Below are 17,455 nucleotides of genomic sequence, written 5' to 3'. Positions count from 1 at the left end.
AGTTCTCGAAACTATGAAAGCCCCCCTTTCGAACTGCTTCAATCCGTGGATTTGAAATACCTTTCACTCAAAACCGTTTTTCTGACTGCCCTGTCATCAGTCAAACGTGTGGGAGACCTTCACGCGCTGTCTGTCAGCGCTGCGTGTCTTGAGTTTGGGCCAAGTGACTCCAAGGTCATTTTAAAGCCTAGACACGGCTATGTTCCCAAAGTGATCGGTACTCCTTTCAGAGCACAGGTCATTTCCCTATCGGCGCTGCCAGCATCCGATAGCGAACGCGACGCCAATCTCCTTTGCCCAGTCAGAGCACTGAGATTGTATACTGCGCGCTCCGCCTCTTTCAGACGCTCTGAGCAGCTTTTCGTTTCATTCGGAGGGCGCACCAAAGGTCTCGCCACCTCGAAACAGACACTGTCTAGATGGATAGTGGACGCGATTGCTGCCGCATACGCGTCAAAAGACCTGCCATGCCCATTGGGCATTAGGGCTCACTCCACTAGAGGCATGGCCTCATCGTGGGCATGGTCCAGCGGGATTTCCATTCACGACATATGTGTGGCAGCGGGCTGGGCTTCCCCCTCCACCTTTGTCAGATTTTACAATCTGGAAGTGCCCGCCCTGCAGGCAAAACTACTAGCGGTTTAATACGCTACAGCTCCCCTGGTGAGCTGCACTGATGGGACTCATTCCACACAGACCGGCACCACCGCTCTGTCGTTCCCTTCCCTCTTGCCGGCCAAATATTATTTCCCCACTCACAAGGGCTCCCCCGGGTCCCCCCACCCCCGGGGCTCATGCAGTGGATGCTTGGCGCGCACAGCGTTGACAATGGGTTCCCGTAGCGTAAGCTAGCTTACGCAATACGAGAGAACCTCTCGTAAGAGAACGAATCGGTTACCTAACGTAACCTCGGTTCTCTCTAGATGAGGGAACGAGTATTGCGTAGCCGGCCGTGCTGCGCCACGAGCAACTTTCGCTTCATTCAATGAAAACCAGGGTTCCAGCCTACGAACTACGCTTATATGCACTCTAGCCACGGCCATTTTGGCGGTCTTTGATGCAGTAAGCGCGCGGATGCCTCTCGTTGGACGCGAGTTCGCCCAAGTTCGTCTATAGGCTGCAGCAGTTGCCGCAGAGCAACCAATGAGCTCGCTAGCTAGCCCGCTCAAGGTCTGCAGTTGCTGCACTGCGTTGACAAATGATACAAAATTAAGGATAATTTTTTGGCTTCAATATCTCAGAAAAGATGAATCTTTCCCGTAGCGTAAGCTAGCTTACGCAATACTCGTTCCCTCATCTAGAGAGAACCGAGGTTACGTTAGGTAACTGATTCGTTTTTTCTTAAATTAGACATTATTTAGACACTAAATCATATTTTTGACTTGAATAAAACAAGTATATTTAGATGTTACCACATGAAACATCTTTAAGTAAAATCTTTTTTCAGTGAGGGTATTTGATGTATAACATGAGCACCCACAACATGATTTTAAGTTAAAATTTACATTAATGTTATAGAGAAAGTGTATATTTTAGGTGCTACAAATGGTCACCATAAGTTTTTTCCATTTTAATTAAATTTTTGTCCTCACTAGCTCTTCTTAAATGGTTCTGTTGTGTGACAAAAGGCTATAAAAGCTGCATCCATAATAATAAAATAGAAATAGCAATTCTGTTTAAAATAGTTTTAGATGGAGCTCAGAATCATATAGTTGGCCATCCAAAAGTATTTCATGTCAACTATCCAATGGTACTGAATAACTACCAATTATATGTAGCATAGTATTTACGTAGTACTCCAAGGTACTTCAAAGAATGTATTAACATGGTAATGGTACATGTTAAAAAAATAAAACCATGGTATTACAATGGGACCATGTAAAAAAGATGGTAAATGATACATTTGGTTAGCGCTGGCTTACCTGGGCTTTTGGAGGCCAGTTTCTCAGACTCTTTTGGTGTGCGGAACAGAACAGGTTCACTGGGAGGGCTGGTGCCACTCATGCTAATGGACTGCACATGGACAATGTACTCTGTGTCTTCCTCCAAATCCCATAATGCACATGAACGAGTGGTGGTGTTCACTTCTTGGATGAATCGCAACATGCGAACGTCCTTCTTCTGTAATCATCAGAACAAAATAAATCTGAGAGATGAGAGGCTCGTACTGTGTAAAGAAGGATAAATGTACATGTGATTAGTCAACATGACATCAAAATTTACATGGTTTACTTTCTTAATACATTATTCAACGGTACACATTATTCCAAGAAAAAAGGTTTGTTCAGAATTTTTCATCATGATGTAATAACTTGAAGTCTAAAATGACTTCCATTTTTGGCTGACATCACCAAGCCCTTCTAATTTTTCAAGCCCTCACCTGCAACCACATGTCATATAGAGACCAGTTTTCATGATCCAATCAATTCACTGATAAAATCCATTCCTGCCTAACATTTTATTCTTGTCTTTGAATATTTCATTAAATATGTTCTCGTCATTTCCCATTGCATGATACTAGTAACACCAAGCCATGCAACTGAAACTGAGATCACATACTGACAAAATGTATACCTTGAACGCAATGTAAGTCAATTAGGATAAGTGTCATCCAAATGTGAACATGTAAATTAATATACTGTAACACTCACAAATACATTAAATACATACATATGTAAAATGGGTTGCAAGTTGTTTCATGCTGACTTTAAACGCATACTGCAGAAACTCTGTTTTGGTCTTGCTTGGTTTGGTGACAAGCTCTAATGGCTTTGTACTCTAGCAGATGGTCACTGCAGTCTTTGTTACTGCTTTCCTCAAATCTGCTCACACCCACACAGGCACTCACTAATGTATGCATGCATAAAAAATTAAAGAAAACCACCTAAAATATAAACAGACTGTACCCTCCATGAGAAAGTAGATCACTCTATATCGACCCATAACTAACATGCTTACGCAAGCATTCACCCACAGCTTTACAACATTAAACTTGAATTACGAGGTGATTTTCCTGTGTTTTGCACATGTAATGACTCTTAATGGACCATAAACTTGTTCAGTACCTGCTGGGTGATGGCAAACCCAATGACTGGGTCTCCTTCCAGAATTTCCCATGTCACTATCGCTGAATTCCCCTCCAGTGCTTTGATGGTCACATTGAGCGGAGCAGATAAACTATCTGATGAGGACAAAAAAACAAAACAGTAAACACACTGTTAGAACCATTTCTCTATTAACAATTAAACTGTTGCGCAACATGACACACTTACAAAAAAAATCAACAAAAAATTTTGCATTCACACTGACAGCATTTTCCAATGAAAAGCATCCTGAATTAACTTGATTTCAAATACTGTTGGTGATTTGTAGCGACAGCAATGTCTGAAGCAAGGATATCTGAGCCCCCTGATTGGTCTGGGTCCCTTTCATATTAAAACTGAAAAACTCTTAACACTAGAATCATTACCACATTTCACACCATTAGCTACGGCCCTGACAGTGACCGATTACGATGAAGTGAAGCAAAGTGGAGTTACATTTTATGCAAATGAGCAGCGATGTAATGCAGCAACTACCAATAAGAATGCAGAAAATAACCAGAGCATAAACAACAGTAATAGTGATGCTTGCCTTTAGCAAGTGCCACTTAATAGCTAAGCTCATCCCAACTATATTTTTGCAACAAATAGAACAGAATGATGATGTCTTAAGATGCATTTTTAAAATGGAGTTGGAGTTCTTTTAACTTCACACAACGTCAACAAATGCAGCGCTCCAGCACTAGACACTGAAAAAACAGCGAGACATGGCGTAATAGTCAAAAACCTCTGTCAAGTGCATTTACATAGAAAAACACTGTAGGTAGAAGCAAAAATGTGTTAGGTGTGAATGGCCCCTTAGACATTCATGTAGATATTTAGATCTTATGTATGTGAAATTACCAGAAAAAGGTAGCACAAAATGAGTTTCAAGTTTGCAGTCTTGTCTCAGTCTCTAGCTCTTTTTCTGATGCCAAAAAGGACAGCATAGATTGGCTGCTGGAAATGCCCTGATGCTCAACTCTGTCTATGCTTGCTCTAGATCAGTGGTTCTCAACCTTTTTTGAACAAACGCCCCCCTGACCTCTTCATGATCCTCTTAACGCCCCCCTAAAAAAAAAAAAAAAAAAAAAAAACACTTCAGAAATACTATTACAGCCAAACAATTGCAACACTGATACCTGAAGCCTGAGTTTTTGTTAAAAAAAAAAAACTGAAACAGAAGTTTCTTATTGTATAAACTACATGTAAAAGTCTCAAGTTGAGTAATATTGTGTTTGGAAAAAAATGCAAAAACACATGGGTTGTTTGAAAGGTATTTCAAATGTATTTAGAAATTCAAACAAATTCAGGTTCATTTAAGATGAACCAATCACGTGAACAATAACGTAACTAACCTAAATGGCCAATGAAAAAGCAGCGGTCGTTCGCGCACTCAATTAGGCAATATATACTAGGCTTCAAATTTGAATAGCCTACAAACGGTCATTTCTACCACTCTGACAGCTGCGGCATTTGTTTTTAGGCGTTGCTATGGAGATCATTTGCCGGTAACTAGCCGAGTGGGTTATTAGCAACATTTAAATATGAATTCATTAATTTGCACAGACATAATTTTATTTTACATTCAAATGAACATTGTATGTGTTGTCAGAGGCTTAAACGTTGTGATGAATAACAGTGAGTAACGTAGGGTGACCACCTGGCTATTGCTCGTTGCAGGTCAGCAGACCTGATTTTGCGGGACACGAGGGAGAGAACTTAAGTTAATATTAATATACTAGGTGAATAACTGCAAAAAGACAAATAATATCAAATCAATATTTATATTATTATGACTTTATTATTCCCATCGGCCAATTACACATTGCTGAGTAGATGCGCGGATCAGCTCTAACGTCACCCGAATCAGCTGTTAAAACAAACTCACCATCACCAATGATTTTCTCCGATTAGATATCCGCACCCGATCATCACATTACAATTTATATTCTCAGGGCCAGATGTACTAACGCTTTTGCGCCCACTTCAGGCGTATTTGTTTCGCAAAGTGCGCATAAAACCATGGCGAGGTATGTACGAACGGGACACACGAGATGAAAGCGCAGATTGCCTGTCGCAATTGAAAATGGCAAAATGCGCTTTTCGTGTCATGCATATGAATTCATGAGATGGACAAGGGGAAAGTGGGAGTGTCACATAAATTGATGGGAGGGGAAGCGTAAACTGCGCCTAAAGGTGCGTACACACTGCCAGCGACATTGCGCGCGACAGCAACTCAATACCATTCATTTTCAATGCGAGCACAGCGACTTCCGGCGACACGAGCTGTCGCGACCTGCAGCGATAAAGTCGCTGGCAGTGTGTACTTAGCTTATTTATGTATTCCGCGTTATGTACAGAAAAAGCCGGTTAAAGCACGCCTCTATTTTGCGCTGAAAATTCTCCGCCTATTAAAAGCATGTGTAACTTAGGAAGCGGCTCTCCTGGCATATCCTCCTGGTGAAGTGGCAGCAGTAATCCGAGCAAGACGAAGACATAGGCTAAGGAGAAGAGCTGAAAAGATTTTTGCGCAGGCCGCCTGTTGAGTACCTCTGAGTAACGCCCCCCATTTGTGCCTGAGCGCCCCCCCTCTCTGCTGCCTCGTTCACACCGCCCCCCAACACTGTCCAAACGCCCCCTAGGGGGCGGTACCGCCCCCGTTGAGAAACGCTGCTCTAGATCAATATTTCTACTGCTCTTTACTTTATTTACTGTGTGGGAACTCTTAAATTGTTATCTGAACCAACCTCTTTGTCTTTGATAGTCATCGAACAAAGAAAATGGTCTGAAACAAAAGCCAGCTGCCATTTGTCCATTTTCTTCATGATTTTAATGGAAATGCACCACAGTGACTTCAGGAGACTCCATGAGTTGTGTTGTGTGTCATCACATGTCAGGATGATAATGTGCCATCATATAAATCAGTGCCGTGAAGATCTAATCATCAGTAATGTTTGTTGACTACAAAGTGAAATGGTTGTCTACTTATCATCATCCATCACCATGTAACAAATTCACACCCTGCAGATGAGGAAATTATGTATTTAAAGGGGGACGACAGACAGAGAGAGCCAGTCATCCCTGAGGACACAATATGTCTCCCACTAGGAGGGTTGTGTTTATAACAGCCATACATTACACTTTAAAAAGGGGAGTAATCTAACGTACATTTAGATAACTTGCAACATGCCTTAGTAGTTTAATGATGCCTACAGTGGTGTTCTTCTGAATTTCAATTTCATGGATTTCAAAGTTAAAATACTTTCTCCTATGCCAGTTTTTCTGTTTAAGCAGCCTATCATGTCAAAGTTTAGCCGTGGTGATCTTAGTTAACGTAGCCTTTCTGTCAGCTCAAACCAGTCTGGCCATTCTCCATTGGTCACTCTCATCAACAAGGCATTTCTGCTCACCTGGATGTTTTTTTTTGGCACCATTCAGAGTAAACTCCAGAGACTGTTATGCATGAAAGTCCCAGGAGATCAGCAGTTACAGAAATACTCAAACCAGCCCATCTGCCAACAAGCATGCCACAGTCAAAATCCCTGATATCACATTCTTTCCCCAATCTGATGGTTGAAGTGTACAATAACTGAAGCTCCTGGCCCGTATCTGAATGACTTAATGTACTGCAATTCTGCCACACTACTGGCTGATTAGATAATCGCATGAATAAGTAGGTGTACAGGTGTTCTCAATAAAGTGCTCAGTGAGTGTACATTACATATTACTCTTTGAACATTTAAATATTTTAGCGAAAATATCACAATATCAAAGAAAGTGCACAATATCACATAACTATCATGCGATTCATTCAAGTAACATGGTCTGCTTTCTTCTACATGAAAATGTACATAGAAGTCAGTGGACACACGGCCCATAGAGCCCTTCTGAAGTGTGCTTCAATGGAAGTCTATGGCAGAATGTATTTTTGTCCCACCTGTAAGCTTGGCTTCTCTATATGATGACTGGTCAAGCTTTCAAATGGCCAGTACTTGAAATGGTGATTTACAGTGTATGAGATGTTATAGCACAGCTGTCAAGCGCAGATTGTTCAGCCTATGTTTTGAGCTTAATATCTATCATGAGTTTGATTGATGGGGGAAGGTTTGGAGACAATCAATATTGTTACATTTTCATTTGGTGCTACCAGTGGCACAAAAATTGCACATTTACCAAATGAGGTGATGTGGCTTATCATTCGCACCACATTGGAAAAAGGTGTCCTGCTTAGTGCCTGACAGGCAGTTGAGGCTTTAACCCTTACAAGCCTTTAATAAAATGTCTACACCTTTTGTCCAATAAATAACCATGTCAGGAATTATCATGGGGAAAGTAAGAGAAGCTCACCCAAGCACAGCTTCTGGGCCGCATTGAGAAGAGCATGCGGCCCTAACAGGCAGACAACTGTTGAGTTGGACAGAGAAACGGACCCATACTTTGAGAGCTGATGTCTGCTGGCTTCAAAAAAACTGACTGTTTATTTAAAAAAAAATAAAAAACCTTGAGAGGGAAAACATCAAAGAAGAACTGGATAGAAACTAACAAACTAGGAAAACAAACCGAGGACAGACAGACAGACAGACAGACAGCACACACACACACACACACACACGTTGTGTTTCCATGTTTTATGGGGACTTTCCATAGACATAATGGTTTTTATACTGTACAAACGTTATATTCTATCCCCTAAACCTAACCCTACCCCTAAACCTAACCCTCACAGAAAACATTCTGCATTTTTACATTTTCAAAAAATTAATAATTTAGTATGATTTATAAGCTGTTTTCCTCATGGGGACTGACAAAATGTCCCCACAAGGTCAAAATTTTCGGGTTTTACTATCATTATGGGGACATTTGGTCCCCACAAAGTGATAAATACACGCTCACACACACACACACACACACACACACACACACACACACACACACACACACACACACACACACACACACACACACACACACACACAGACACACACACACACACACACACACACACACACGACACACACCATGAGGAAAACACAAAAAAGAATCCAGCACAAGACAAGAGACACAAGGAGAATATAAAGGGGGAAAAATCAGAAGGGCAAATGAGGAGGGCAGGTGGAGCAAAGGATCAATGAAATGAGGGGGCTGGGCTATGAAAGAGACAGGGAACAGAAACAAGTATTGTATACAAATCAGAGTTTCCGCTAGAAAAAAATGGTGCCGGTCAAAGTGACCGGCAGAGGTTTCGTTTTACGGACATTTTGATGATATGCCGGTCAAATATATCGCCTCTTAATTAGTCAAGTTGAGGAAAACTGGAGGCAGTCTATGTAACTTAAAAAATGACATAATCAGGCCGTATAGAATGCAACATATTATTATTAGCTTAACTTTCAAATAGACGAAAAAAATACATGAACGTCCGATTGGCGTCAATCAACGGCAATTGTTTTTTACTGTGGTTTCACACACATTCACTTTTTGAAACATTGAGGCACGGATGTACCTAATACAAATAAATAAAACATCTCCAGTTAACTAGCAGATCATTCATTTAGTCCGTTATTAAATAAGAGATCTAGCGCTAAAATCTGTTGTTTTTGAAATCAAGCTGAGCGCTCGTGTCCGCTGCTATCAGTTGCATGGACGACGCGCTGCGCGAGTTGCGCAATCTTCACTAGGACGCGCGTTTCAATCTATCGCCGTTGCGGAGACTCTCTATTAATTCGGTGAAATCACAAAATAAAATGCACACAAACGTGTCCCTGCTTGATATAGACTGTAACCATGCACTGATGAACATAGGCTATTCAGTTTTGATGATAGAGAAATAAAACTGCACGAATGCGCGGATTAGAAGCACTGATCTATCTATAATGAGATGTTCCTGATTCACCATCGTCTGGCCTCTGAAAAAAGCTTTTAAAGCTAGTCTGCCTGGGCCTGGCCATATTTGAAACGTCTCACTCAATCGTTCGTTGTTTAGGTCTATATTGCAGCCGTTTTAGGCGTGCGCTTTATTTGAAATGCAGCATGCGATGTTGTTTCATAACTTTCAAACGATAGAGCCTGTTCCTTTATAACATAGCAAGAGATCGGTGTATTTTTGCTTTATACATTTTAGGCTTATTCTCAAATTCAGATTGTGTTAGGGGGACGGGATTATTAGGCAATTTTAATCGGACAATTTGACCGGAGAGATTTAATTTTGTCGGACATTTAATTTTTTTACCGGTCAATGTCCGGTAATTACCGGACAATGGAAACCCTGATACAAATGTGTGTCAGCGTTCTCAATCCCAAACCAACATGATTACACTGAAAGTCAGCCTGTTATTTCCAAGACTTCCAGTACCCTAGGATCGGCCCCACTCATAAAAATCTCTGCATCAGCTCATTGCGTCAGCAGTGTGGGAGACACAGGTTTGGATCCTGCGTTGAAACCAAGTAATCATATTTGCATAATTGGTGACAAGCACGATTTTTTTGCTGCTTTGTCCCTCTAACATAAACTTTTTCTCCACTTATGGTTAGGTGGAGTAAACCTTACTCTAGAAAAATGGAGCTCGCATATGCCCATATGCCCAACAACACTTACCACTTTGGCCACTGGAGGGTATGTTTCAAATTTGTAAGTAAATGACAGATTTCAGCTTAAGAAAAATCCACCTACTTACTGTTTTCCATTTCACAATGAAATCAGTCTGCCCCAACATCCTCAAATCAGTATGTTCTCTGTTTGACAATGATTATCTGGCTCCTGCACAAATGCACTAAATATATAGGACAAGGAAAGGCTCATTTTCCCCTCATTGTTTGGAAGGAAAATATTTTTTGGTTATATATGTATTCTTATTTAAAATGAAATGTATCAATGTATATTAGATGGCCATTGCTATCTTATGTGGGTTGATATTCTCAAAGATATGGGCTTTAGCAGATCTAAATATTCCTCTTAATTTTCATAGTTTGTAAATGATATATTAAAATAATTTTGAATGTTATGTTTTTATTTTCAAAGTATAGTTGATCCAAGATAATTTTTTGGTTATGGTTAAGAAGTCATGTTTGTTCTTCAGCCAGATCTAAAGAAGGAATGGCTAGACCCTAAACATTATATTATTGGAATATACCCCGAGTGGTGGTGGCGTAGTGGGCTAAAGCACATAACTGGTAATCAGAAGGTGCCCTGTAAGACACTGTACTGTAAGTTGCTTTGGATAAAAGCGTCTGCCAAATGCATAAATGTAAATGTAAATACCCCTGACTATTTTAATGCAAAACACACACAGTATTAACAGTATTTAGATTTATGTCATAAATTGTTCTTCCATTGATATGAATGACTCTTCTGTACTGACATGTGCAGGGCTGCATGGCAGTTAAACCATGATGCCAATTTGTAGGCGAATCCGGAAGGCTAATACGCCATGGGATTCCTCAGGAATTTTCAATGGGTTTTTAGAATGGGGTTTTTCAATTTATGATGAAAAAAGGTCTGTGGTAAACATTAATTGGAGATACAGCACTTGGACGTTTTGTTCTACAACATAAATTACACACAGTCATACCTTGAATTCTGAAGCCGCTGTGGTTTAAATAAATGTATGATGCTAATGTAAGTGACAAGATAAGGACTACAAATACCACAAGAATCTGAGTGAACATGTCTGATGAGATGGAAAACCATAGTAGTTCTTAGCTAGCATCTTGTTATTAACATACTTTTTTTTAAAACACAGCAGCTACAAAATGTACATTTGCGGTATGACTGTGTGTAATTTATGATGTAGAACAAAACATCCAAGTACCTTTCAGTAATGTTTACCAAAGACCATATCTTACTCATAAATCAAAAACTGTAATTATAAAAACCCAAAGGAAAATCCAGAGGGACACCACAGCTGGAAAATGGTAGTTCTCTTCTGGGTTTTTTGCCACAACCTGAATAGCGTTGTTGTCAAAAGTTTTTCATCCCTTCAAGAGCCTGTCATGAACACAAACCTAGCGGCAGAGATAGTGAAGAGGTGTATTTGCTGTTTCCCTATCTGTTTACACTAGCTCTTAGACATGAACTGCCCCCACTTCTGCATCAAAACACCAAATGGAACTGCGTTCGTCAAGGCACTTCACTGCGAGTGAGTGGATGATGTAATGCCATGATCCGAGGTTAGTTACGTTAATTTCATTAACTACTTAAGAGTTGTTATGACTGCCAACAACTGCACAATTTGAGCCTGAACTAATTTTCACTCCAACTAACATTTAAATGGTTATGAGGTGAATCTCCAGGCTTAGCTTGACTGCATCTTCAGTCCCTGGCCATGGCAGGCCATGTAAATATGTACCTTAGCTTAACACCACTTTCTATTAGGGTCAATTTTGATCAAGAACCTGCACCAAAACCTGGGGCAGAGTTTGGGGATCTATTACTTTATAAATAGCAACCTGAAGCTCATAAGATGGAGAGAAGTTGGGCTGTTTAAGCTGAAGTGTGTAATTTCTATGCCACTAATTTAAATTGCAGAAATATTGATTGTTTTCAAAGGGCTTTTTCCAAATACTGTCCTCATCTGAATTTGGTCAAACAGATAGTCCCGCCACCAAAACTTATGCCACTGACAGAGCCAAGATACTCAAATCAGCTTTACAAAATCAGACCACTGGTCTGATTTCAAACAACATCAAAAAGCTACATGGTGGAGGTGCAGACCAAGTAAACTTCACATTAAGTATTTTACAGTATCTTTTACTCATATGCTAATATCTTATTTTTCTTTTTTTTAATTCTACAAATATAGTGCAAAAAGAATCGGTGAGACTTAAACCTGGTGCAGCTGCATGAGCAACAAGGCTTAATGTGTCAAGACAACATACACCAACCACAGCTCTGACCACATGATATCGCATTAAAATCATTCAAGAAAAGTGTAAACAAAAATCTAAATAAAAATAGAACATTGTATTTTGAAAAAAAAAAAAAAAACATTTATAAAGTACAATTGTAAGAGTACAAATGTAAGTGCTAGAATTTGTTGTACTGATTTTATTTTATTTCATTTAAAAAAATTATGGAACGAGGATCTGAATTTCATTATTGTATTACAACAATGAGATTTATTTATTTTTTATTTTTATATTTTTATTACATTACTTATTGCAATTTTGCATTAATTTTTTGCATTACAGTCATGACAATCTGGGGAAGAAATTCGAATATTCCGGGTTCAATAAAAGTTAAGCTGAATTGACAGCATTTGTGGCAAAATATTGATTGCCACAAACATTTATTTTGACTTGCTCCTCCTTTTCTTAAAAAAAAAAAAAAAAAAAAAAGAAGCAAAAATGTTGGTTCCAGTGAGGTAATGGAAGTGAATGTTGACAATCAGTAAATGTTGAAATACTCACTGTTTCAAAAGTATAGCCACAAGACATAAACTATATGCGTGTTAACATGATTTTAGTGTGATAAAATCACTTACTAACCTTTTCTGTGTAAAGTTATAGCCAATTTTACAACTTCACTGCCATGACAATGCCAATAAACCCTAAAATGGCTGAAAAATTACGATTAAAACAACATTAAAGCTTATACTTGTGTTTAAATAGAAGAATTAATGTAAGTGCTTTAATAAGCTTCACATTTTTGCTTTTAAACCCTCCAAAAATTGGCCCCATTGTAAGTGTCTCACTGTGACCTCGATGTATGCTTTTTTTAAAGGGGCGAGTCAAAAATTTTTTTTTATGGTAATCAACAATATGCAACAAATGTTGTCAATTGAGCTTAACTTGTATTTAATCTGGAATATTCATTTAATTTTCATTAAAATAATGTCACAATGTAAAAATTGTCCCAAAATAGGCTTCATTTTTAAGGCTTTTTTTATGCCAGATATAATTCCTTGGTTTTATGGTGAAATACAGTCTGGATATTTCTTGTCAGATTCGCCCTGTAGTCACTTATTAGATCAGATTCCTCATATTACACTATGGACTCTCTCATCCACAGCTAAGTCTGAGAATATTACACCCTTAAGATTCAAATCCCAGTCTCTGATCCCCAGATCCATGACATCCCTTGAACTCACGGGAAGTGATGCGGCAGTCCTCCAGCATCTAATAACATTTTAACTTGGAGCTTACTGTTGACCTGATCATCTTTTATTTTTGATTAGTTTAATATCAATTTCGTGTGAGAGGAATATCATTGTCCAGTAACTATCTACCACTTCTGCACCTTTGATTGATAAACTGGTAGATTTGTTCTAATATGTAATGCACACGGTTGATTGCCACCCAGAACATCACTAAACAACATCAGACTCATAAAATATTCAAAATGTCCTCGCGTAGCTTTGATGAGATGCCTGACACTGTCAGATGAAACAAACATGTGAGATCTCAGGAACTTCGCATTTCACGTAACAGGGGCACCTCTGCTTTTCATCACATGCTGCGTCATAACAAAGCACAACAGGCCTGTACAAAGACAAAGCCCAGCGTACAACCTCTAAAGCTGATCAATTATTTTCTGCCATGTATGATATACTTCCATCCTCTGTTGTCTTATTTAATAAAAAAGATGTTTTCAAAGTGTTAATGCCATAATGGTATGGAAATGTTGCTCGTTTTGTGCATTACTATTCCTGTGCCTGCATCAAAGATGCAGACAGAGGATTTGTTCAGGATCTCTACTTCACATGAAAGCAGAGTGAAATAGTTTAGAGGGCTTGATTCTGTTAGTCTTAAACCACATATGCTCACACACGTGTATCCTCCTCCTCATAGATGTCTATTACAATTAACCTGTAAATAATAAGAAGCTCAGAACAGTCACTAAATTGCAATAACACTGCACATGCTGTAGTCTTATAGTAGTTTAACCCTCAGATGCATGGTGTCTACTACAATGAACAGATCTTTAAAAGGCATTTTTAATTGTAACCATTCAAGGTACAATGTTACTGTATATGCAATGTTATAACCACCATTGGTGATTCATTTTGACATTTACTTATAATTATATTTGACTGCCCAGTCCTCTTTATATATCACTGTTTTTTTAATTTGACTCATGACACCATAACATCAACATGGCTGGTATAAAAGGTGTTGATGCACCAAGTAACTGTTGATAGTCATGCTTTGAAGTAAAAACAAAATAAAACAAAACAATGATAAATTAAGATATTTCTTTTGTGATTTAATAAATTATGCATCAAAGTCTCCAGATCTCAAATTTAACGTTTTGCAGATACAGTACATGGAAATGGCATATAATTTTGCTTTTACTGCTATAATAAAAAGGCTCTGTTGAATATTTGTAGTCTAGTATAGTGGTATATAATTTTCATAACAGATGCTTCCTAAGTAAAATAGTAGGCTACCCTCCCTCACCAAACAACTGTAATAGAACAAAATCACAGGTGACTTCCTAAAGAAACTTTACATTTACTATGCTCTAGTTATCCTATATCTAGGCCAGAGAAATATATAGGCTACTATAAAATCACCTGTATTAAATGATATTGCTTTGTAAGTTTACAATTAATGCACAAAAAAATGCAAATGGGATTGAAGATGCATTCATTAGGCATCTAATTTGATAACCAAAGCAGTTAACCATGAAATAGTATTTATTTAGTTATAGTAATTGTCTGATTATTTACCATTTAGCAGAAGCATTCTTATGACAGTAGACAACTATATTGTATTGTGTCTCAATGCATGTCAATAAATCGTTTTTTACCAGACGACCAGGTTTATATTAGCTCTATTAATATATGTTAACAGAATCAATTATGATCAAAAGAATTGCACACAGCATTTACATGCAGTCTGAACGAATATTGGAAACGCACGAGCGTCTTCGGCTACCCAATGGAGAACTGAACAGGTAGTAGCGCATCATTTATTCATCTGATAGCCGCAACTGTCTGTTCTATGCCCATGCCAATATGTCAGAATGCATTTCATTGTGCATGTTGTTTGTAGATAAAAGACAAAACCCTTGACATCATCTGTTCATTCATGCAAATTCAGCGCAAGAACGGTTGATGTATTTTTTCATCGGCTTCGGTCCACGAGAGCTTAAAAAAATGGCCATTATAACAATGACCATAAACAATAACGGCATTAGCCTACTGAACAAAACGAATAAATTCACGCAAACTTACCGGCATTAACCGAGGACACGGAGATATAAGCCATAAACAACAATAACAGCGCAGAGCATGAGCCTTTAATTCCCCACATCCTTCAAGGAATTCTTTACATTCTGTTCGGCAGACGTTGAATCCCATTTACTCGCAACGATCTTACACTTTAAGTCGGCGACTGTGTGTTTAACATTCAAGTCTGGCTGCGTCTGTTATTCCTGCATCAGTCAAGAACAGCGCTGGATCTAAACTCCTTACTTGCCGCAGAAAGTCCACACGAGAGGACTGCATGTTGCCCATTGGGCGGCATATGACACTATATCCAATATATATATATACAGCATTTATCTCTAGGGGGCGCTCGCAGGCTCAAAGCGCCGAATCCTGCTGTTATCCGCATTCAAATCTCAGGGCGTCTTGGAGGTGTATTTGTTCACTAGAAAAATGTATTTTTTTTAAATCTTTTGATTCCAATTATTCGTGTTATCGTTAAAACAGAAAACCAGCGCAGAATTCTGTGTAAAATGACTAAATTAAGTGTGTTATCCTGTAATCACAAACAACTGTTATTGGTCCTTTCTGACCAGCTCTGAGAAAAGTGACACATGCTAACACCATCTATGTGCTGCTCCACAGCTGTCAGGACTATGGTTTACAACTGAAATATTAATAGGCTATCTGTTGCATTGAAAATACATAAAGAAGAGTTAAAATAGGTGAAATATTACTAGACAACTTCTGGGCCTATATAGCTACCTGGGACATGATAGCATCAGCTTTAGTACGCATTGACATTTTCGGTGAATAGCCTGGTGTGTATAGCCACAAATCAGCTCAAGATGCGCTGATTAAAAGCTGAATGGTTGGTTCAATCATTGCTTCTCAATAGTGAAGTACTGCTGGACGTTCAATCTCAATACTGCAGAGTGAAAAGAGCTGGCACCGTCTTAAATCTAATTCATACTGTTCATTCATACCCCCCCCCCCTTCTCTCTCTCTCTCTCTCTCTCTGTCTCTCAATGTCTGTTTATGCCAGGTTTCTCACTGAGGAACCACACTTTCAGGGGGCCTTTCCAGCTCTATCATTTGTGTATCTGTGCCAAATGCCGAGGACGGGAAATATGCCTCTGCATACTGAAAGATCTTCCCACAATGAATTCCCACAATGCACTTTTCATTAATACTGTCTGGCACATTTACACTATTCTAACTAGAGTAATTTTGTCAGCAGTCCCAATGCAATATTTGAATACCAGATTTATAGGACATTTTTGCTCTTGTAGTGTAATTTAAACAAGCGTAGTCAAAGTTTGTATTTGTAAAGACTGTGCCAGCCCTCTGCATAGAAAGAGCCGTTCTAACCTTTCAAACTAGCTGACCTTAGCTTCTTCTGAAGAACAAGTTCAGCGCTTTCTAGTTTAATGACAGAATGAGATGTAACGAGAAAAAGATATGTGGAGACAGCAAGTCCCTGAACATACAGTGCTGTTGTCTGTTTGGGAACTCTTTGTCCATGTACTGTACCCCTGAGGCAGTTGTAGGACATTTCAGGTACAGTTGACAGTTTTTGACAGTTTGCAGAGTTTTTTGTTTTTGTTTGTTTGTTTTTCAGTACACTGAATTGACATCAGATGTTAAGCATTTTTTCTCTGCCTCTGTCACTATTTGCAGGTGTACTTATTGTACATTTGTGTGAAGGTGTGTCTTGTTGTAGCTCATAAGGCCACTTGCATTGCTGCATGCAGAGTATGTAGATGATTTCAAGAAATAGTCAACCTAAAAATGAAAATTATGTCATAATTTACTCACTCTCATGCCATACCCATATGACTTTCTTTCTTATTTCTTATGTCTCGTTGCGTCTCACTAATTTATTAGAATATACTACACTTAATACAAGTTTAAATGTTACCTCTGTGAGGTGTCATTTATCTAATGAGTCTTTAAATATTATTTAAACTAAAGCAAAAAGGTCCCACTAACTTTTGTCTCAGCCTCAGATAGGCTCAAAAATCGTGCCTTTAACATGCACTTTAAAAGGTGGCGTGCCTTTAACATGCACTTTAAAAGGTGATTAAAAAAGTTGAATCATTAATTTATGTTGTTTAATGTTTATATCTATTTCATTATTAACTTGATACCAAAGCACAAAAACGTCTCGGGTTACATGTGTAACCCTCGTTCCCTGAAAAAAGCGGAACGAGATGCTGCGCTTCT

At 38.8% G+C, this 17,455-nt stretch overlaps 1 protein-coding gene across 4 annotated transcripts in view; it reads right to left on the bottom strand.

The window, feature by feature from the left end:
- Positions 1-15,506, bottom strand: part of LOC127620180 (fibronectin type III domain-containing protein 5) — a 41,030-nt gene extending 25,524 nt beyond the window's left edge. For 3 of the 4 annotated variants that reach the window (XM_052093304.1, XM_052093306.1, XM_052093305.1), the window contains exons 1-3: positions 15,257-15,506; positions 3,066-3,181; positions 1,923-2,121 (exon numbers count right to left, since the gene is read on the bottom strand). In XM_052093304.1, coding sequence (XP_051949264.1) covers positions 1,923-2,121; positions 3,066-3,181; positions 15,257-15,335 — 394 coding nt within the window. In that variant the 5' untranslated portion in view covers positions 15,336-15,506. Of the gene's footprint in view, positions 1-1,922; positions 2,122-3,065; positions 3,182-4,971; positions 5,106-15,256 lie in introns of those variants that run through there. The other variant, XM_052093307.1, reaches the window with a different exon arrangement.
- Between the last annotated feature and the right edge of the window lie 1,949 nt (positions 15,507-17,455).

The sequence above is a fragment of the Xyrauchen texanus genome, chromosome 26, assembly GCF_025860055.1.
Source record: "Xyrauchen texanus isolate HMW12.3.18 chromosome 26, RBS_HiC_50CHRs, whole genome shotgun sequence".
In the NCBI taxonomy this organism is placed as follows: domain Eukaryota; kingdom Metazoa; phylum Chordata; class Actinopteri; order Cypriniformes; family Catostomidae; genus Xyrauchen; species Xyrauchen texanus.
Note: the sequence above shows the minus strand (reverse complement) of the source record. Positions and strands in the feature narration are given on the sequence as shown.